The sequence below is a fragment of the Oncorhynchus gorbuscha genome, linkage group LG15 (genome assembly GCF_021184085.1).
Source record: "Oncorhynchus gorbuscha isolate QuinsamMale2020 ecotype Even-year linkage group LG15, OgorEven_v1.0, whole genome shotgun sequence".
NCBI classification, from domain to species: Eukaryota; Metazoa; Chordata; class Actinopteri; order Salmoniformes; family Salmonidae; genus Oncorhynchus; species Oncorhynchus gorbuscha.
The window spans coordinates 5,185,154-5,201,591 of NC_060187.1; the positions used below are offsets into that span (position 1 = coordinate 5,185,154).

The 16,438-nt window shown below is 47.7% G+C and overlaps 1 protein-coding gene across 5 annotated transcripts in view; it reads right to left on the reverse strand.

Moving 5' to 3' along the window:
• Positions 1-16,438, reverse strand: part of farp2 (FERM, RhoGEF and pleckstrin domain protein 2) — a 97,980-nt gene that overhangs the window by 52,738 nt on the left and 28,804 nt on the right. For all 5 annotated transcript variants that reach the window (XM_046299957.1, XM_046299956.1, XM_046299960.1 and 2 more), the window contains exons 3-9: positions 15,132-15,236; positions 9,038-9,080; positions 8,874-8,952; positions 7,276-7,373; positions 6,859-6,973; positions 953-1,100; positions 672-767 (exon numbers count right to left, since the gene is read on the reverse strand). In XM_046299957.1, the coding sequence (XP_046155913.1) occupies positions 672-767; positions 953-1,100; positions 6,859-6,973; positions 7,276-7,373; positions 8,874-8,952; positions 9,038-9,080; positions 15,132-15,236 (684 nt within the window). The remainder of the gene's footprint in view (positions 1-671; positions 768-952; positions 1,101-6,858; positions 6,974-7,275; positions 7,374-8,873; positions 8,953-9,037; positions 9,081-15,131; positions 15,237-16,438) is intronic.

Genomic DNA, 16,438 nt, shown 5'->3' on the forward strand with positions numbered 1-16,438 from the left:
GATGCTACATCAATCTTTGGACTTATGAATTAATGATACAAGTAAAATGCCAACATTAAACATGATTAAAACTATAATGTTGATATCATACCTGTATATAGCCCACCTATAATTTAGCCCAAACAACTACCTCTTTCCCTACTGTATTTCATTGATTGATTTATTTTGCTCCTTTGCACCCCATTATTTTTATTTCTACTTTGCACATTCTTCCACTGCAAATCTACCATTCCAGTGTTTTACTTGCTATATTGTATTTACTTTGACACCATGGCCTTTTTTGTTGCCTTTACCTCCCTTCTCACCTCATTTGCTCACATCGTATATAAGACTTGTTTATACTGTATTATTGACTGTATGTTTGTTTTACTCCATGTGTAACTCTGTGTCGTTGTATCTGTCGAACTGCTTTGCTTTATCTTGGCCAGGTCGCAAGTGTAAATGAGAACTTGTTCTCAAATTGCCTAACTGGTTAAATAAAGGTGAAATAAATAAATCATGGATGGTCAATGTTTTCATCCAAAGCTTGGTCTATAAATTTGAGACTGGTTACATTTCTCCAGCCCCATCCCTCAGTTTTTTTACCAAAACAGGGACAAGCGAGAACACTTCATTTTTTTTTCAACTGTTGATTGCCTCCAATGCTTTGATGACAGAAATACAGTACTCACATGAACCTCTGGGTATAGCTTGATCAGGAAGCGTTTCCTCTTGAAGCTCAGTTTTCGGATCTTGGACCAATTGAAGGTGTTTATTTTGGTGTTACCCTGGGAGAAAAATGAGACCGAAGACAAAAAAAATCTGAAACCTGTGTAGATGAGGCCTCGGGTGCATTCTCAGAGGTGGAGCGAGGTGTGTGTGTGTGTGTGTGTGTGTGTGTGTGTGTGTGTGTGTGTGTGTGTGTGTGTGTGTGTGTGTGTGTGTGTGTGTCAGCAGTAGAACTACAAGTCACCTGGAAGACCTGCAGGCCTATGTGAGCCACGGCCAGGTTGATCCTCGTTCCCTCGCGGTCGGCTGCTGGGTGGAAACGGACGCCGTACATCTCCAGTTTACGGGCGATCTCCAGAACCTGAAAGTCTGAGTCGGCTGGAGTCTGCCCACTGGGGGGGGACACACAGGGGAAGTTGAGTTACGTTCACTTCAGGTCAGTGGAAGTTTGTCTTTGCAAACAAGATTGTCTATTCGTCAGTTCCATCTCTGGCTCACTTTATTGGTCTTATTTATGAATTTGTCTCCTATGAGCGAGGATGTGGATAAACTGAATATTAACAGTCTACTTGGTATTACAACCTATAGAAAGATCAGAGAGAACGGCTGGCTGGCTGTTGAACTTACAAAATGGCTGACGTGTGTCAACATGAGTTGTGGTGATTCTCCTGAGACGAAGAGTGACTCTAGCAATAAAAATAAATACAATGACTATAAATCCCCCGAAAGCTCCGCTCCACAGCCCTAACCTCTTACAAGGACTTAAATGAAAACATGTCAAAATGTTTGACTAACAGCATGTTGGAGAAGAGGAAAGCCATCCAATCGCCAATCATCTCAATGTTTTCTAGTAGAGCGCACGCGTGTGTGTACAAACTAATCATGATGCTCGTCTTTGGTTAGTAGGGTGGCAGTATGCCAGATCGTCACCCAGCATTCTAATTTTGTTCATCCTTTAAGCTGTGAAATCTCCTTATGCCCCTCCTCCACCCCTCTTCCCCCTGCCCCCCCTCCTCCTCTCCCTTCCTGGCTGTCTGGCTAATCAAATAGCCTGGCCTGACACGAGGGGGATTAGATCAGGGTGCTAGGGAGGAGGCTAGGAGCCATGCACAAGCCATAGTCTGAGTCCCAAATGGCCCCCTATTCCCAGTATAGTCCACTACTTTTGACCAGGGCCCTTAAGCCCTATTTAAGGAATAGAATGCCATATGGGACACAGCCAGAGCGTCCTCCCCAACAGCCAGAGCGTCCTCCCCAACAGCCAGAGCGTCCTCCCCAACAGCCAGAGCGTCCTCCCCAACAGCCAGAGGGGGGAGATAGCTATTGATGTAGCAGCTCCTAGGTTATGTTTCCATTAACTTGTCCACTGATTTTGTTGTCTACATGTAGAATGTTTCCGTCTCACGGCCTTGCGTCAATAGCCAGCTAGGGCGAGTTTCCGTCTCACGGTCTTGCGTCAATAGCCTGCTAGGGCGAGTTTCCGTCTCACGGTCTTGCATCAATAGCCTGCTAGGGCGAGTTTCCGTCTCATTGTCTTGCGTCAATAGCCTGCCAGGGCGAGTTTCCGTCTCACGGTCTCGCGTCAATAGCCTGCCAGGGCAGCCTTTGCCGTCTCACGGCCTTGCATCAATAGCCTGCTTGGGCAGCCTTTCCGTCTCACGGTCTTGCGCCCTCAATAGCCTGCCAGGGCCTATCAGTTTATTTCCGTCTCACGGTCTTCAGTTACATTAATAAAGTAGCCTGCCACCTATCAGTTTATTTCCGTCTCACGGCCTAACTGCCTGTATGCCCTCCCCACCTATCAGTTAATTAATAAAGTGGTCAATAGCCTGCCAGGGCGAGTTTCCGTCTCACGGTCTTGCGTCATAAAAACAGCATGACGTAACAATTCCACACCTAATTACATGGATTTTTAAATAAATTAATACATTGGAGACAGCCTGTATGCCCTCCCCACCTATCAGTTACATTAATAAAGTGGAGACTGCCTGTATGCCCTCCCCACCTATCAGTTACATTAATAAAGTGGAGACTGCCTGTATGCCCTCCCCACCTATCAGTTACATTAATAAAGTGGAGACTGCCTGTATGCCCTCCCCACCTATCAGTTACATTAATAAAGTGGAGACTGCCTGTATGCCCTCCCCACCTATCAGTTACATTAATAAAGTGGAGACTGCCTGTATGCCCTCCCCACCTATCAGTTTATTAATAAAGTGGAGACTGCCTGTATGCCCTCCCCACCTATCAGTTTATTAATAAAGTGGAGACTGCCTGTATGCCCTCCCCACCTATCAGTTTATTAATAAAGTGGAGACTGCCTGTATGCCCTCCCCACCTATCAGTTACATTAATAAAGTGGAGACAGCCTGTATGCCCTCCCCACCTATCAGTTACATTAATAAAGTGGAGACAGCCTGTATGCCCTCCCCACCTATCAGTTACATTAATAAAGTGGAGACAGCCTGTATGCCCTCCCCACCTGCCTGTTTCATGTCTCAAACAGCCGGCGAAAGTCAGCATGGGATAGAATGCAAGAAATGGTTGGCCAAGTTTTAATAATTGTCATGTGCCAACGTATCACCACAACCTGGGACATGGTGAAGATTTGGATGGTGAAACTTGCGTTCCAGGCCAACCAGAAAAGCAAGTCGAAGGAATTCAAGCATTTTAGAAAGTCAGGATGATCCTTGTCCTGCAAATAAACCAAAAAATGTTTTTTAAATTGTGGAAAATGTTTTATTTAGCAAGCAGTACCTATTTGGAATTAAGTTTAGTGGAGTGCTATAGTGTTATAATTGTGAAGAAGTTAAGACACCCATTGGTCACATAACATTTTTGTTGATCTTAAAAAATATATATATATCCTATACATCTGTCCATTGCATATGATGCAAAGATTTCTTCTGCAACATTGCTTTTGGGGAATAAACCTGGGTCAATGGAAACCTGCCTATTGTCACTCTGAGGAGAGAAGAGGAGAGGCAGTGTGCATTCTAAATGCACTCCTATTTCCTTTATAGTGCACTACTTCTAACCAGGGCTCAGAAGGACCACAGTCTATAGAAAAGGAGTGGAAAGCCACTAGAAGCTCAAGGAAGGGTGTTTGAACAGGCAGGCTGAAAATGTGGGAAAGGGTAGTGAGCTAGAACACCCAGATTACCACGAAGAGCCATTTGAATTCTGAACAGCTACCAGACTCAACTCCTCCCAGAGACACAGTCACATTTAGTTGTCTATTGACTACGTTTTATGTGCGATTTTTTTGAAAGTGTCCATGTCAGCAGAAATATCTGAGATCACTTTTTACCTAAAAAGGAACATTAACACAGGTTTATGGATATCCAAATAAACATTGTTTGTAATCTTATTATCAAGCTATTCAAAGCAATTTCGTGCTGCCTGAACCACTTGTAAAACAAACGAAAAACGAAAAAGTCTATGTCCAAGATGACTCCGGGACATTGGCTTCAAACAATAAGACGTTCAGTGCCGGAGGTGAAGCAGACGATCTGAAACAGCTAAAACAAATGCATCTTGGGTTCAGCTTCATAAGGTGCCATATGAGTCTGCGTCCCATATAGCACCTTATTCCCTATATAGTGCACTTGTTTTGACAAGGGGACTGCAGGACAACAAAAACTCGGAGCCACGGCCGGAATTCCCCAGGGCAGCTGTTTAGGCCCCTTGCTTTTTTAAAATTTTTACTACAGACATGCCATTGACTGAGTAAAGCCAGAGTGTCTATGTATGTGGATGACTCAACACTATACACTTCAGCTACTACAGCAACTGAAAATGATTGCAACCCTCAACAAAGAGCTACAGTTAGTTTCAGAGTGGGTGGCAAGGAATAAGTTAGCCCTAAATATGTCCAAAACTAAAAGCATTGCATTTGGAAAAAAACTCACTAAACCCTAAAACTCAACTAAGTCTTGTAATAAATCATGTGGAAATTGAGCAAGTCGAGATGTCATGGTCAAATGGTCAAAACATATTGATGCAGTAGTAGCTAAGATGGGGAGTAGTCTGTCCATAATAAAGAGCTGCTCTACCTTCTTAACAGTACTATCAACAAGGCAGCTCCTACAGGCCCTAGTTTTGTCACACCTGGACTACTGTTCAGTTGTGTGGTCAGGTGCCACAAAAAAAGGACTAAGGAAAATGCCAATTGGCTCAGAACAGGGCAGCACGGCTAGTCCTTGGACATACACAGAGAGCTAATATTAATAATATGCATGTCAATCTCTCCTGGCTGAAAGTAGAGGAGAGATAGACTTCGTCACTACTTGTATTTATAAGAGGTTGACAAGTTGAATGCACCGAGCTGTCCATTTAAACTATTGGCACACAGCTCAGACACCCATGCATACCCCACAAGATATGCCAGAGGTCTCTTCACAGTCCCTAAGTCCAGAACAGACTATGGGAGGCACACAGAACTACATAGACCCATGACTACATGGAACTCTATTCCACATCAGGTAAGTGACGAAAGCAGTAAAATTACATTTTAAAAAACAGATAAAAAATATACCTTATGGAACAGCGGGGACTGTGAAGCAACACAAACATTTGACACAGACACATGCACACGCACACATGATAACATACGAATGGATTTAGTACTGTAGATGTGGTTGTGGTGGAGTAGGGGCCTGAGGGCACACAGTGTGTTGTGAAATCTGTGAATGTATTGTAATGTTTTAAAAATGTATAAACTGCCTTAAATTTTGCAGGACCACAGGAAGAGTAGCTGCTGCTTTGGCAGGAACTAATGGGGATCCATAATAAATACAAATACCCCGCTATCATCCAGAAGGCGAGGTCAGTTCAGGTGCATAAAAGCTGGGACCGAGAGAGAGAAAAAAAACAGCCCAAGGCCAGCAGCCTGTTAAATAGCCATCACTAGGCAGCTTCCACCCAGTTATGTAACACTGCACCTTAGAGGCTGCTGCCCTATATACATAGAACACCGGCCGCTCCACTTCGGGAACACCGGCCGCTCCACGGCCGCTCCACTTACCGGGAACACCGGCCGCTCCACTTACCGGGAACACCGGCCGCTCCACTTACCGGGAACACCGGCCGCTCCACTTACCGGGGACACCGGCCGCTCCACTTACCGGGGACACCGGCCGCTCCACTTACCGGGGACACCGGCCGCTCCACTTACCGGGGACACCGGCCGCTCCACTTACCGGGGACACCGGCCGCTCCACTACCGGGGACACCGGCCGCTCCACGGGGACACCGGGGACACCGGCCGCTCCACTACCGGGGACACCGGCCGCTCCACTACCGGGGACACCGGCCGCTCCACTACCGGGGACACCGGCCGCTCCACTACCGGGGACACCGGCCGCTCCACTACCGGGGACACCGGCCGCTCCACTACCGGGGACACCGGCCGCTCCACTACCGGGGAACACCGGCCACTCTAATAACGTTTACATAATTAGCCTTACTCATATGTATATACTGTATTCTATTCTACTGTATTCTAGTCAATGCCACTCCTATATTACTCATCCTAATATATATATATTCCTTAATTCCATTCTTATGCTTTTAGGTTTGTGTTTATTGTTGAGAATTGCTATATATTACTACACTGTTGGAGCTAGAAACACAAGCATTTCGCTACACCCACAATAACATCTGCTAAACACGTGATATGATGAGGGTGTCATTCAGGACACAGGCGGATAAGACACTGGCTGAGGTTACTGGGGAGTACTGGCATGTACCTGTCAGAGAAACCTGTAACTCATGACGTAGAGAGACGAAGACGTTTTCATACTCCTGCTTCCAAGGAGGAAATTCATTCATGTTGTGAAGTGTTGAAGTTAAACAAAAAAAGACCTTTCATGTCCTCTCAAAACATTGGAAAGAGGTGACAATATATATCGGTCGTCAGCACAACGTGGAAATCGCACTGCCAATAGCAAGGAGCGAAATGAACACAGACTGAGTATGCAGTACAGAGTACTAGTCCCAGATCTGTGTCGTCTTGCCAACTCCTATAATCATTGTCATGCAGATAGACAATGGAGTTGGTTGTACAGTACAAACAGGTCTGGGACCAGGCTAGGACAGAGGTTAGTTTCACTGGGTGTGAGGAGAGGACAGAAGGACGAAGCGACTCACAGGTGTCTGTAGTGCAGTTCCATGATCCTCTCCTGTATCCTCTCCTGATTGGGCAGCAGCTTGTTCAGCTTCAGGAAGTCCCTGTCCGCCAGGTCGTCATAGTCCCCTATCTCCGCTGTGATTGGAGGCGAGGGAGGGGGGCGGGGGCAGTGTTATAAATGCAGCAACATAGCACCATGTTAATAATGCTACTAAAAAGGTCATCAAAATCAGATTTATCCATCGTCAATATAAATGTGTATGTAATGCAGCTGTAACTGTTGTTTATTTGATAACAATTTATAGAAAGGGTAGCCTTTAGGGACAGACTTCATAACACAGTTATAATCAGTACATACTGTACATGCTCTTCAAAATAAAGCGTAATCGTTTTTCTACGACACTAGACGGAAAAAAAGCCTGTATCATCAGACATACATTGAAGGAGATGTGAGGCCAGCAGGGAAGCGGTGTTTTCTGTACAGCTCAACTTGCCCTCTAGCAGGTCTCGCTTCATCTGCAGGGAGAACAGGTACCTGGGGGGAAACACACACACAGGGTTTTAGTTTACGCTGCTTTTTCAATATGGACACCGGTGTGTTACACTGAAGTATACGCCCTGGTGTACTAGAGAAATCGTGTTTCCATGTCTAGGGCCAACCGGTAGTTGGGAAGGAAACAGGGGCGGGACTTTAGAGAAACAGGGGCGGGACTTTAGAGAAACAGGGGCGGGACTTTAGAGAAACAGGGGCGGGACTTTAGAGAAACAGGGGCGGGACTTTAGAGAAACAGGGGCGGGACTTTAGAGAAACAGGGGCGGGACTTTAGAGAAACAGGGGCGGGACTTTAGAGAAACAGGGGCGGGACTTTAGAGAAACAGGGGCGGGACTTTAGAGAAACAGGGGCGGGACTTTAGAGAAACAGGGGCGGGACTTTAGAGAAACAGGGGCGGGACTTTAGAGAAACAGAAACAGGGGCGGGACTTTAGAGAAACAGGGGCGGGACTTTAGAGAAACAGGGGCGGGACTTTAGAGAAACAGGGGCGGGACTTTAGAGAAACAGGGGCGGGACTTTAGAGAAACAGGACTTTAGAGAAACAGGGGCAGGACTTTAGAGAAACAGGGGCGGGACTTTAGAGAAACAGGGGCAGGACTTTAGAGAAACAGGGGCAGGACTTTAGAGAAACAGGGGGGCTTTAGGACTTTAGAGAAACAGGGGCGGGACTTTAGAGAAACAGGGGCTTTAGGACTTTAGAGAAACAGGGGCGGGACTTTAGAGAAAAGGGGCGGGACTTTAGAGAAACAGGGGCGGGACTTTAGAGAAACAGGGGCAGGACTTTAGAGAAACAGGGGCAGGACTTTAGAGAAACAGGGGCAGGACTTTAGAGAAACAGGGGCAGGACTTTAGAGAAACAGGGGCAGGACTTTAGAGAAACAGGGGCAGGACTTTAGAGAAACAGGGCAGGACTTTAGAGAAACAGGGGCAGGGAGAAACAGGGGCAGGACTTTAGAGAAACAGGGGCAGGACTTTAGAGAAACAGGGGCAGGACTTTAGAGAAACAGGGGCAGGACTTTAGAGAAACAGGGGCAGGACTTTAGAGAAACAGGGGCAGGACTTGAGGAAAATAGTGAAGGGGTCTGAATACTTTCCTAAATGCACGTGTGTAAACACAGGTCAGGACTTTAGTTTATAGTGTTTATAGTGTACATCTGGTCATCGGCCTCTATAATAATAACCATAACGCCTGGTTAAGCTCGTCAACGTCATCAGCTTTTTGCAAAAATAACGACTTAACAATTAAAATCGTATCACAGCTGTCCTGTTCATGTTTATTGCGACTACGGCACAGAGGAGGTCTCAAATGGCACCCTATTCCCTATGTAGTGCACTACTTTTGACCCAAATGGCACCCTATTCCCCAGGTAGTGCACTACTTTTGACCCAAATGGCACCCTATTCCCCATAAAGTGTACCACAAGTAGAACACTAAATAAAGGTGGCATTGGAGACACAGAGAGCGTGAGGGACAATCAGACCTAGTGTACTCTTCCTGCAGCTGACCAGGGTCAGGGGGAAAGAACTTCACGGACAGCCTGAAGAGGGTGTTCATGGGTCCTGAAACAAGCAGACAGACGTTAAAAACTACACCTCACAATAAGTCCAGTTCTGTTTGAAATGCTCCATGTCTGTGTGAACTTACTCTTCACTTGTTTCACAACAAGCTTTGTGGGTTCCAACCAAACCTGGAAAAAAAAAAGTTTAAAAATTACAGATGAGCCTTAATTATCATTTAAAAAAGGAATGCTTGAGAGCTTAGGAAACATAGTCCTTCCTCTCTGCGCTGTTTGTGGCCTAGTGGGTCCAAGAGAAAGTACTGTTCAACAGTCATAATGCAGGCGTGATGGGACCACAGCTATGTAGATGGCTGCCTTGGTGACAGTGGTGGATGCTGTGAGTGACAGTTGAGGGGCGGGGTTCGGGAGTATTTGAGGGTTGGCTCCATAGCCACATTGCGGAGGCCCCTCCCCAGCCCCCGCCCCTCTCCCTTCATCACATCCGGGGCATGACGGAGAGAGGAATGCTCCTTCTATTCCTACACAGTTCACACCTCTATAGCAGTCCTCAGCTTCTCTCTATATGAAAGGACACAGGACAGCAGGAGTCCAGTGTCGTTAAGACAACAGCCACCCGGGATAACTTTCGACCTTAGGTGAGGAAAGGACATCAAGATCACTTACAAATTGTGGAAGGTCAAAACCAGGGATGGACGACTGGCAGCCCCCTTTTGTGTGTATGCACAAACTCCGTCGGGGTCTCAACTTATTGTTGAGAGTTAGAATAGTGGAACACAAGGTACAAACCAAAAATAACATGTGGTTGTGCATCACCAGTATGTCGTTATGTCACCGAGTCACTTAACTAGCACATTGTCAGCACATTTTCTTTTTACATTGGTAAATGAGTCTAGCGGCCAGCTATCTAAATGTGTAGTAAGCAAATTACCAACCAGGGTGGGGCCGGTTGCTAACATTTGCCTCCACCCTATAGCAAAATGCAAGAAATGTGCTTTAAAAGTTCAATTGTTTCTCTTCAAGGTCACGGGGGGGGGTTGAAATGTTTTGCAAGAGGGGGCGTATGGACGCGGGTCACTACCGACGCGGGTCACTACCGACGCGGGTCACTACAGTCACTATGGACACGGGTCACTACAGTCACTATGGACACGGGTCACTACGGACACGGGTCACTACGGACACGGGTCACTACGGACGCGGGTCACTACGGACGCGGGTCACTACGGACGCGGGTCACTACGGACGCGGGTCACTACGGACGCGGGTCACTACGGACGCGGGTCACTACGGACGCGGGTCACTACGGTCACTACGGACGTCTGGTCACTACGGTCACTATGGACACGGGTCACTCACTATGGACACGGGTCACTCACTATGGACACGGGTCACTACGGTCACTACGGACACGGGTCACTACAGTCACTATGGACGCGGGTCACTACAGTCACTATGGACGCGGGTCACTACAGTCACTATGGACACGGGTCACTACGGTCACTATGGACACGGGTCACTACGGTCACTATGGACACGGGTCACTACAGTCACTATGGACGCGGGTCACTACAGTCACTATGGACACGGGTCACTACGGTCACTATGGACACGGGTCACTACGGTCACTATGGACACGGGTCACTACGGTCACTATGGACACGGGTCACTACGGTCACTATGGACACGGGTCACTACGGTCACTATGGACACGGGTCACTACGGTCACTATGGACACGGGTCACTACGGTCACTATGGACACGGGTCACTACGGTCACTATGGACACGGGTCACTACGGTCACTATGGACACGGGTCACTACGGTCACTATGGACACGGGTCACTACGGTCACTATGGACACGGGTCACTACGGTCACTATGGACACGGGTCACTACGGTCACTATGGACGCGGGTCACTACGGTCACTATGGACGGTCACTATGGACTATGGACACGGGTCACTCACTACGGACACGGGTCACCACGGTCACTATGGACACGGTCACTATGGACGCGGTCACTACGGTCACTATGGACACGGGTCACTACGGTCACTATGGACACGGGTCACTACGGTCACTATGGACACGGGTCACTACGGTCACTATGGACACGGGTCACTACGGTCACTATGGACACGGGTCACTACGGTCACTATGGACACGGGTCACTACGGTCACTATGGACACGGGTCACTACGGTCACTATGGACACGGGTCACTACGGTCACTATGGACACGGGTCACTACGGTCACTATGGACACGGGTCACTACGGTCACTATGGACACGGGTCACTACGGTCACACGGGTCACTGGACACTATGGACACGGGTCACTACGGTCACTATGGACACGGGTCACTACGGTCACTATGGACACGGGTCACTACGGTCACTATGGACACGGGTCACTACGGTCACTATGGACACGGGTCACTACGGTCACTATGGACACTATGGGGTCACTACGGTCACTATGGACACGGGTCACTACGGTCACTATGGACACGGGTCACTACGGTCACTATGGACACGGGTCACTATGGACACTATGGACACGGGTCACTACGGTCACTATGGACACGGGTCACTACGGTCACTATGGACACGGGTCACTACGGTCACTATGGACACGGGTCACTACGGTCACTATGGACACGGGTCACTACGGTCACTATGGACACGGGTCACTATGGACACGGGTCACTATGGACACGGGTCACTACGGTCACTATGGACACGGGTCACTACGGTCACTATGGACACGGGTCACTACGGTCACTATGGACACGGGTCACTACGGTCACTATGGACACGGGGGTCACTATGGACACGGGTCACTACGGTCACACGGGTCACTACGGTCACATGGGGTCACTCACGGACACGGGTCACGGTCACGGACACGGGTCACTCACTATGGACACGGGTCACGGTCACGGACACGGGGGTCACTACGGACACGGGTCACTACGGACACGGGTCACTACGGTCACTATGGACACGGGTCACTACGGTCACTATGGACACGGGTCACTATGGACACGGGTCACTACGGACACGGGTCACTACGGTCACTATGGACGCGGGTCACTACGGTCACTATGGACACGGGTCACTACGGTCACTATGGACACGGGTCACTACGGTCACTATGGACACGGGTCACTACGGTCACTATGGACACGGGTCACTACGGTCACTATGGACACGGGTCACTATGGACACGGGTCACTACGGTCACTACGGACACGGGTCACTACGGACACGGGTCACTACGGACACGGGTCACTACGGTCACTATGGACACGGGTCACTACGGTCACTATGGACACGGGTCACTACGGTCACTATGGTCACGGGTCACTACGGACACGGGTCACTACGGACACGGGTCACTACGGACACGGGTCACTACGGTCACTATGGACGCGGGTCACTACGGTCACTATGGACGCGGGTCACTACGGTCACTATGGACACGGGTCACTACGGTCACTATGGACACGGGTCACTACGGTCACTATGGACACGGGTCACTACGGTCACGGGTCACTACGGTCACTATGGACACGGGTCACTACGGTCACTATGGACACGGGTCACTACGGTCACTATGGACACGGGTCACTACGGTCACTATGGACACGGGTCACTACGGTCACTATGGACACGGGTCACTACGGTCACTATGGACACGGGTCACTACGGTCACTATGGACACGGGTCACTACGGTCACTATGGACACGGGTCACTATGGACACGGGTCACTACGGTCACTATGGACACGGGTCACTACGGTCATTCATGATGACTTTGTGGCCCCCACCCCCATCAATGTCCCATCCCTGGTCTAAACTATGGAGCATCTCTACAGTTTCTACAGCACATCTTTGTCCTGGTGTTATTGATTCAGAGCGAGTGCACCTCAACTGCTATGGTCTCCATGACAATACTCCTTTCACAAATCTGACAGCAGGTCAGAAAAGATGTGTAACGGGTGATACGTTTTTTTTTATTTATGAAGAAGTTGGCTGTTAGATTGTCTTAACTGTGATCCGACTGAACCGCAGACCTCCCCTGGACAGACCACAGGATGGATCCAGTAAACCTCGCAGGCGTCCGAAAACGTCCCAGAGTCTGTCCTCTTTGAACAAGGCATCCTACCGGTCTCCCATGTGTCCGAGATGCCTTTTCATACATCCTAACAGTCTCCCATGTGTCCGAGATGCCTTTTCATACATCCTAACAGTCTCCCATGTGTCCGAGATGCCTTTTCATACATCCTAACAGTCTCCCATGTGTCCGAGATGCCTTTTCATACATCCTAACAGTCTCCCATGTGTCCGAGATGCCTTTTCATACATCCTAACAGTCTCCCATGGGTCCGAGATTCCTTTTCATAGATCTTAATTAAGAAAGGATTTTTTTTACACCACATCCAGGCCATTTTTATGTACAGTACCAGTCAAAGGTTTGGACACACCTACTCATTCAAGTTTTTATTTTCTACATTGTATAATAATAGTAAAGACATCAAAACTATGAAATAAAACATATGGAATCATGTAGTAACCAAAACCGTTTTAAATCAAAATATATTTTATTATTTGAGATTCCTCAAAGTAGCCAGCCTTTTCCTTGATGACAGCTTTGCAAACTCTTGGCATTCTCTCAACCAGTTTCACCTGGAATGCTTATCCAACAGTCTTGAAGGAGTTGTCACATATGCTGAGCACTTGTTGGATGCTTTTCCTTCACTGCGGTCCGACTCATCCCAAACCATCTCAATTGAGTTAAGGTCGGGTGACTGTGGAGGCCAGGTCATCTGATGCAGCACTAAAACACTCTCATTCTTGGTCAAATAGCCCTTACACAGCCTGGATGTGTGTTGGGTCATTGTCCTGATGAAAAACAAATGATTATCCCATCTGGTTTGCGCTTAGTGGGACTGAGTATCGCTGCAGAATGCTGTTGTAGCCATGCTAGTTAAGTGTGCCTAGAATTCTAAATTAATCACCGACAGTGTCACTAGCAAAGCACCCGCACACCATCACACCTCCTCCATGAACCACACATGCGGAGATGATCCTTTCACCAACTCTGCGTCTCACAAAGACACGGCGGTTGGAACCAAAAATCTAAAATTTGGACTCAGACCAAAAGGACACATTTCCACCGGTCTCATGTCCTTCGCTCATGTTTCTTGGCCCAAGCAAGTCTGTTCTTCTTATTGGTGTCCTTTAGTAGTGGTTTCTTTGCAGCAATTCGACCACGAAGGCCTGATTCACGCAGTCTCCTCTGTACCGTTGATGTGGAGATGTGTCGGTTACTTGAACTCGGAAGAACTTATTTGGGCTGCAATTTCTGAGGCCTGGTAAACTCTAATGAACTTATCCTCTGCAGCAGAGGTAACTCTGGGTCTTCCTTTCCTGTGGCAGTCCTCACGAGAGCCAATTTCATCATAGAGCTGGATGGTTTTTGCGACTGCACTTGAAGAAACGCTCACGGTTCTAGAAATGTTCCCCAATGACTGACCTTAATGTCTTAAAGTAATGATGCACTGTCATTTCTCTTTGATTATTAGAGCTGTTCTTGCCATAATATGGACTTGTTTTGTTTTTTTACCAAATAGGGCTATCTTCTGTGTACCACCCCTACCTTGTCACAACAAAACTGATTGGCTCAAACGCATTAAGAAGGAAAGAAATTTCGCAAATTAACAAGGCATTCCAGGTGACTACCTCATGAAGCTGGTTGAGAGAAAGCCAAAAGTGTGGAAAACTCATCTAGGCAAAGCGTTGCTACTATATTTTGATTTGTTTAGCACTGGTTACTACATGACTCCATGTGTATTATGTCATAGTTTGATGTCTTCACTATTATTCTATGATGTATAAAATAGTCAGAAATAATTTGTAAAAAAAACCTGGAATGAGTAGGTGTGTACAAACTTGACTAGTACTGTATGTTTCAACAACATCCAGTTCTTAACATTTTATTTGGGTGCTTTACAAACAAATTCAAACCAATACTCTGCAGAGCAAGGAGATGCCATGTGTCTGAAGTCTAGAGAGCAGCTGAGAAAAATACTGACTTGTAAAACTCCCAGGATCCTCTAGGACTTTCCCTTCTGTAGAGTATCATCAAAACAGCTTATGTCCCAGTGATCTCATTCATCAAGTTCCAGAACAAGGCAGAGTTAGTGGAGTACCTACCCAGCTCATTTGCATGTTCTGGAACTCCAGGCCAAAGTAATCGCTCTCCATTAGGTTGCTCCTCCGGAACACATCAGAAAGAAGAGTCTGTCCGTCCGCTCTGGACTACAGGAGACAACAGAGAGAACATCACCACTTTCTGTGAGAACAAAGATTTTATGACATGAACAATGCAGACTATTCCCCGTCTAGATTTACAGCACCTTGTCTGAACAGAAATACTGGTCAATTGTTCACAAGTCAGAGATACATTTTTTTTTTTAAAGAAATACTATGTCTAGTGGTTCTCCAATAACTAACCTGCACTCATAACATAACACACAAGTCACTCAAGGTCATTTATTCTCAGTCTGAATATGACAAAGGGAGTCATTCAGGTTACATAACGTAATTTGCATTTGAGTCATAATCTGTTATAAGGCTTGAGAACACAGTTGAGGTGAGAGACTGTTGGATAGCCGTACCAGTGGCCTGGCTGTCTGTCAGTCGGATAGCAGTACCAGTGACCTGATAGCAGTACCAGTGACCTGATAGCCAGTGGCCTGATAGCAGTACCAGTGGCCTGACAGCAATACCAGTGGCCTGACAAGTACCAGTGGCCTGATAGCAGAACCAGTGGCCTGATAGCCCAACCAGTGGCCTGATAGCCAAACCAGTGGCCTGGCTGTCTGTCAGTCGGATAGCAGTACCAGTGGCCTGACAGCAGTACCAGTGGCCTGACAGCAGTACCAGTGGCCTGACAGCAGTACCAGTGGCCTGACAGCAGTACCAGTGGCCTGACAGCAGTACCAGTGGCCTGACAGCAGTACCAGTGGCCTGACAGCAGTACCAGTGGCCTGACAGCAGTACCAGTGGCCTGACAGCAGTACCAGTGGCCTGACAGCAGTACCAGTGGCCTGACAGCAGTACCAGTGGCCTGACAGCAGTACCAGTGGCCTGACAGCAGTACCAGTGGCCGCTGGCCATGGGAAGTCGTTCGCTTTGAGTTTTGTGTGTGTCAACAAATAACAGGATTGGGGATTCTTTCTCTTCTAAGAATGCACAACCTAACTAAACAGGCCCTTCCCTGGACCTGAACCGAGTACATTCACATGGGAGGGGAATGGACAGAAAGAAACTCTCCCGTCCTTCAGTTTACCTTGGCACTGCTGTTGGGTTTGTTTTCACGAAGTGCACTAATTACTAGGAACCAGGAATAGACTTCAGCGGTATACCGTGTATACTGGGGGTATTTTGAGCAGGAAGGTATGAAAATCTGGATACCGGCCAACCCTAACGAGGAACACACTGCAGTTGGGGTTTGGAAT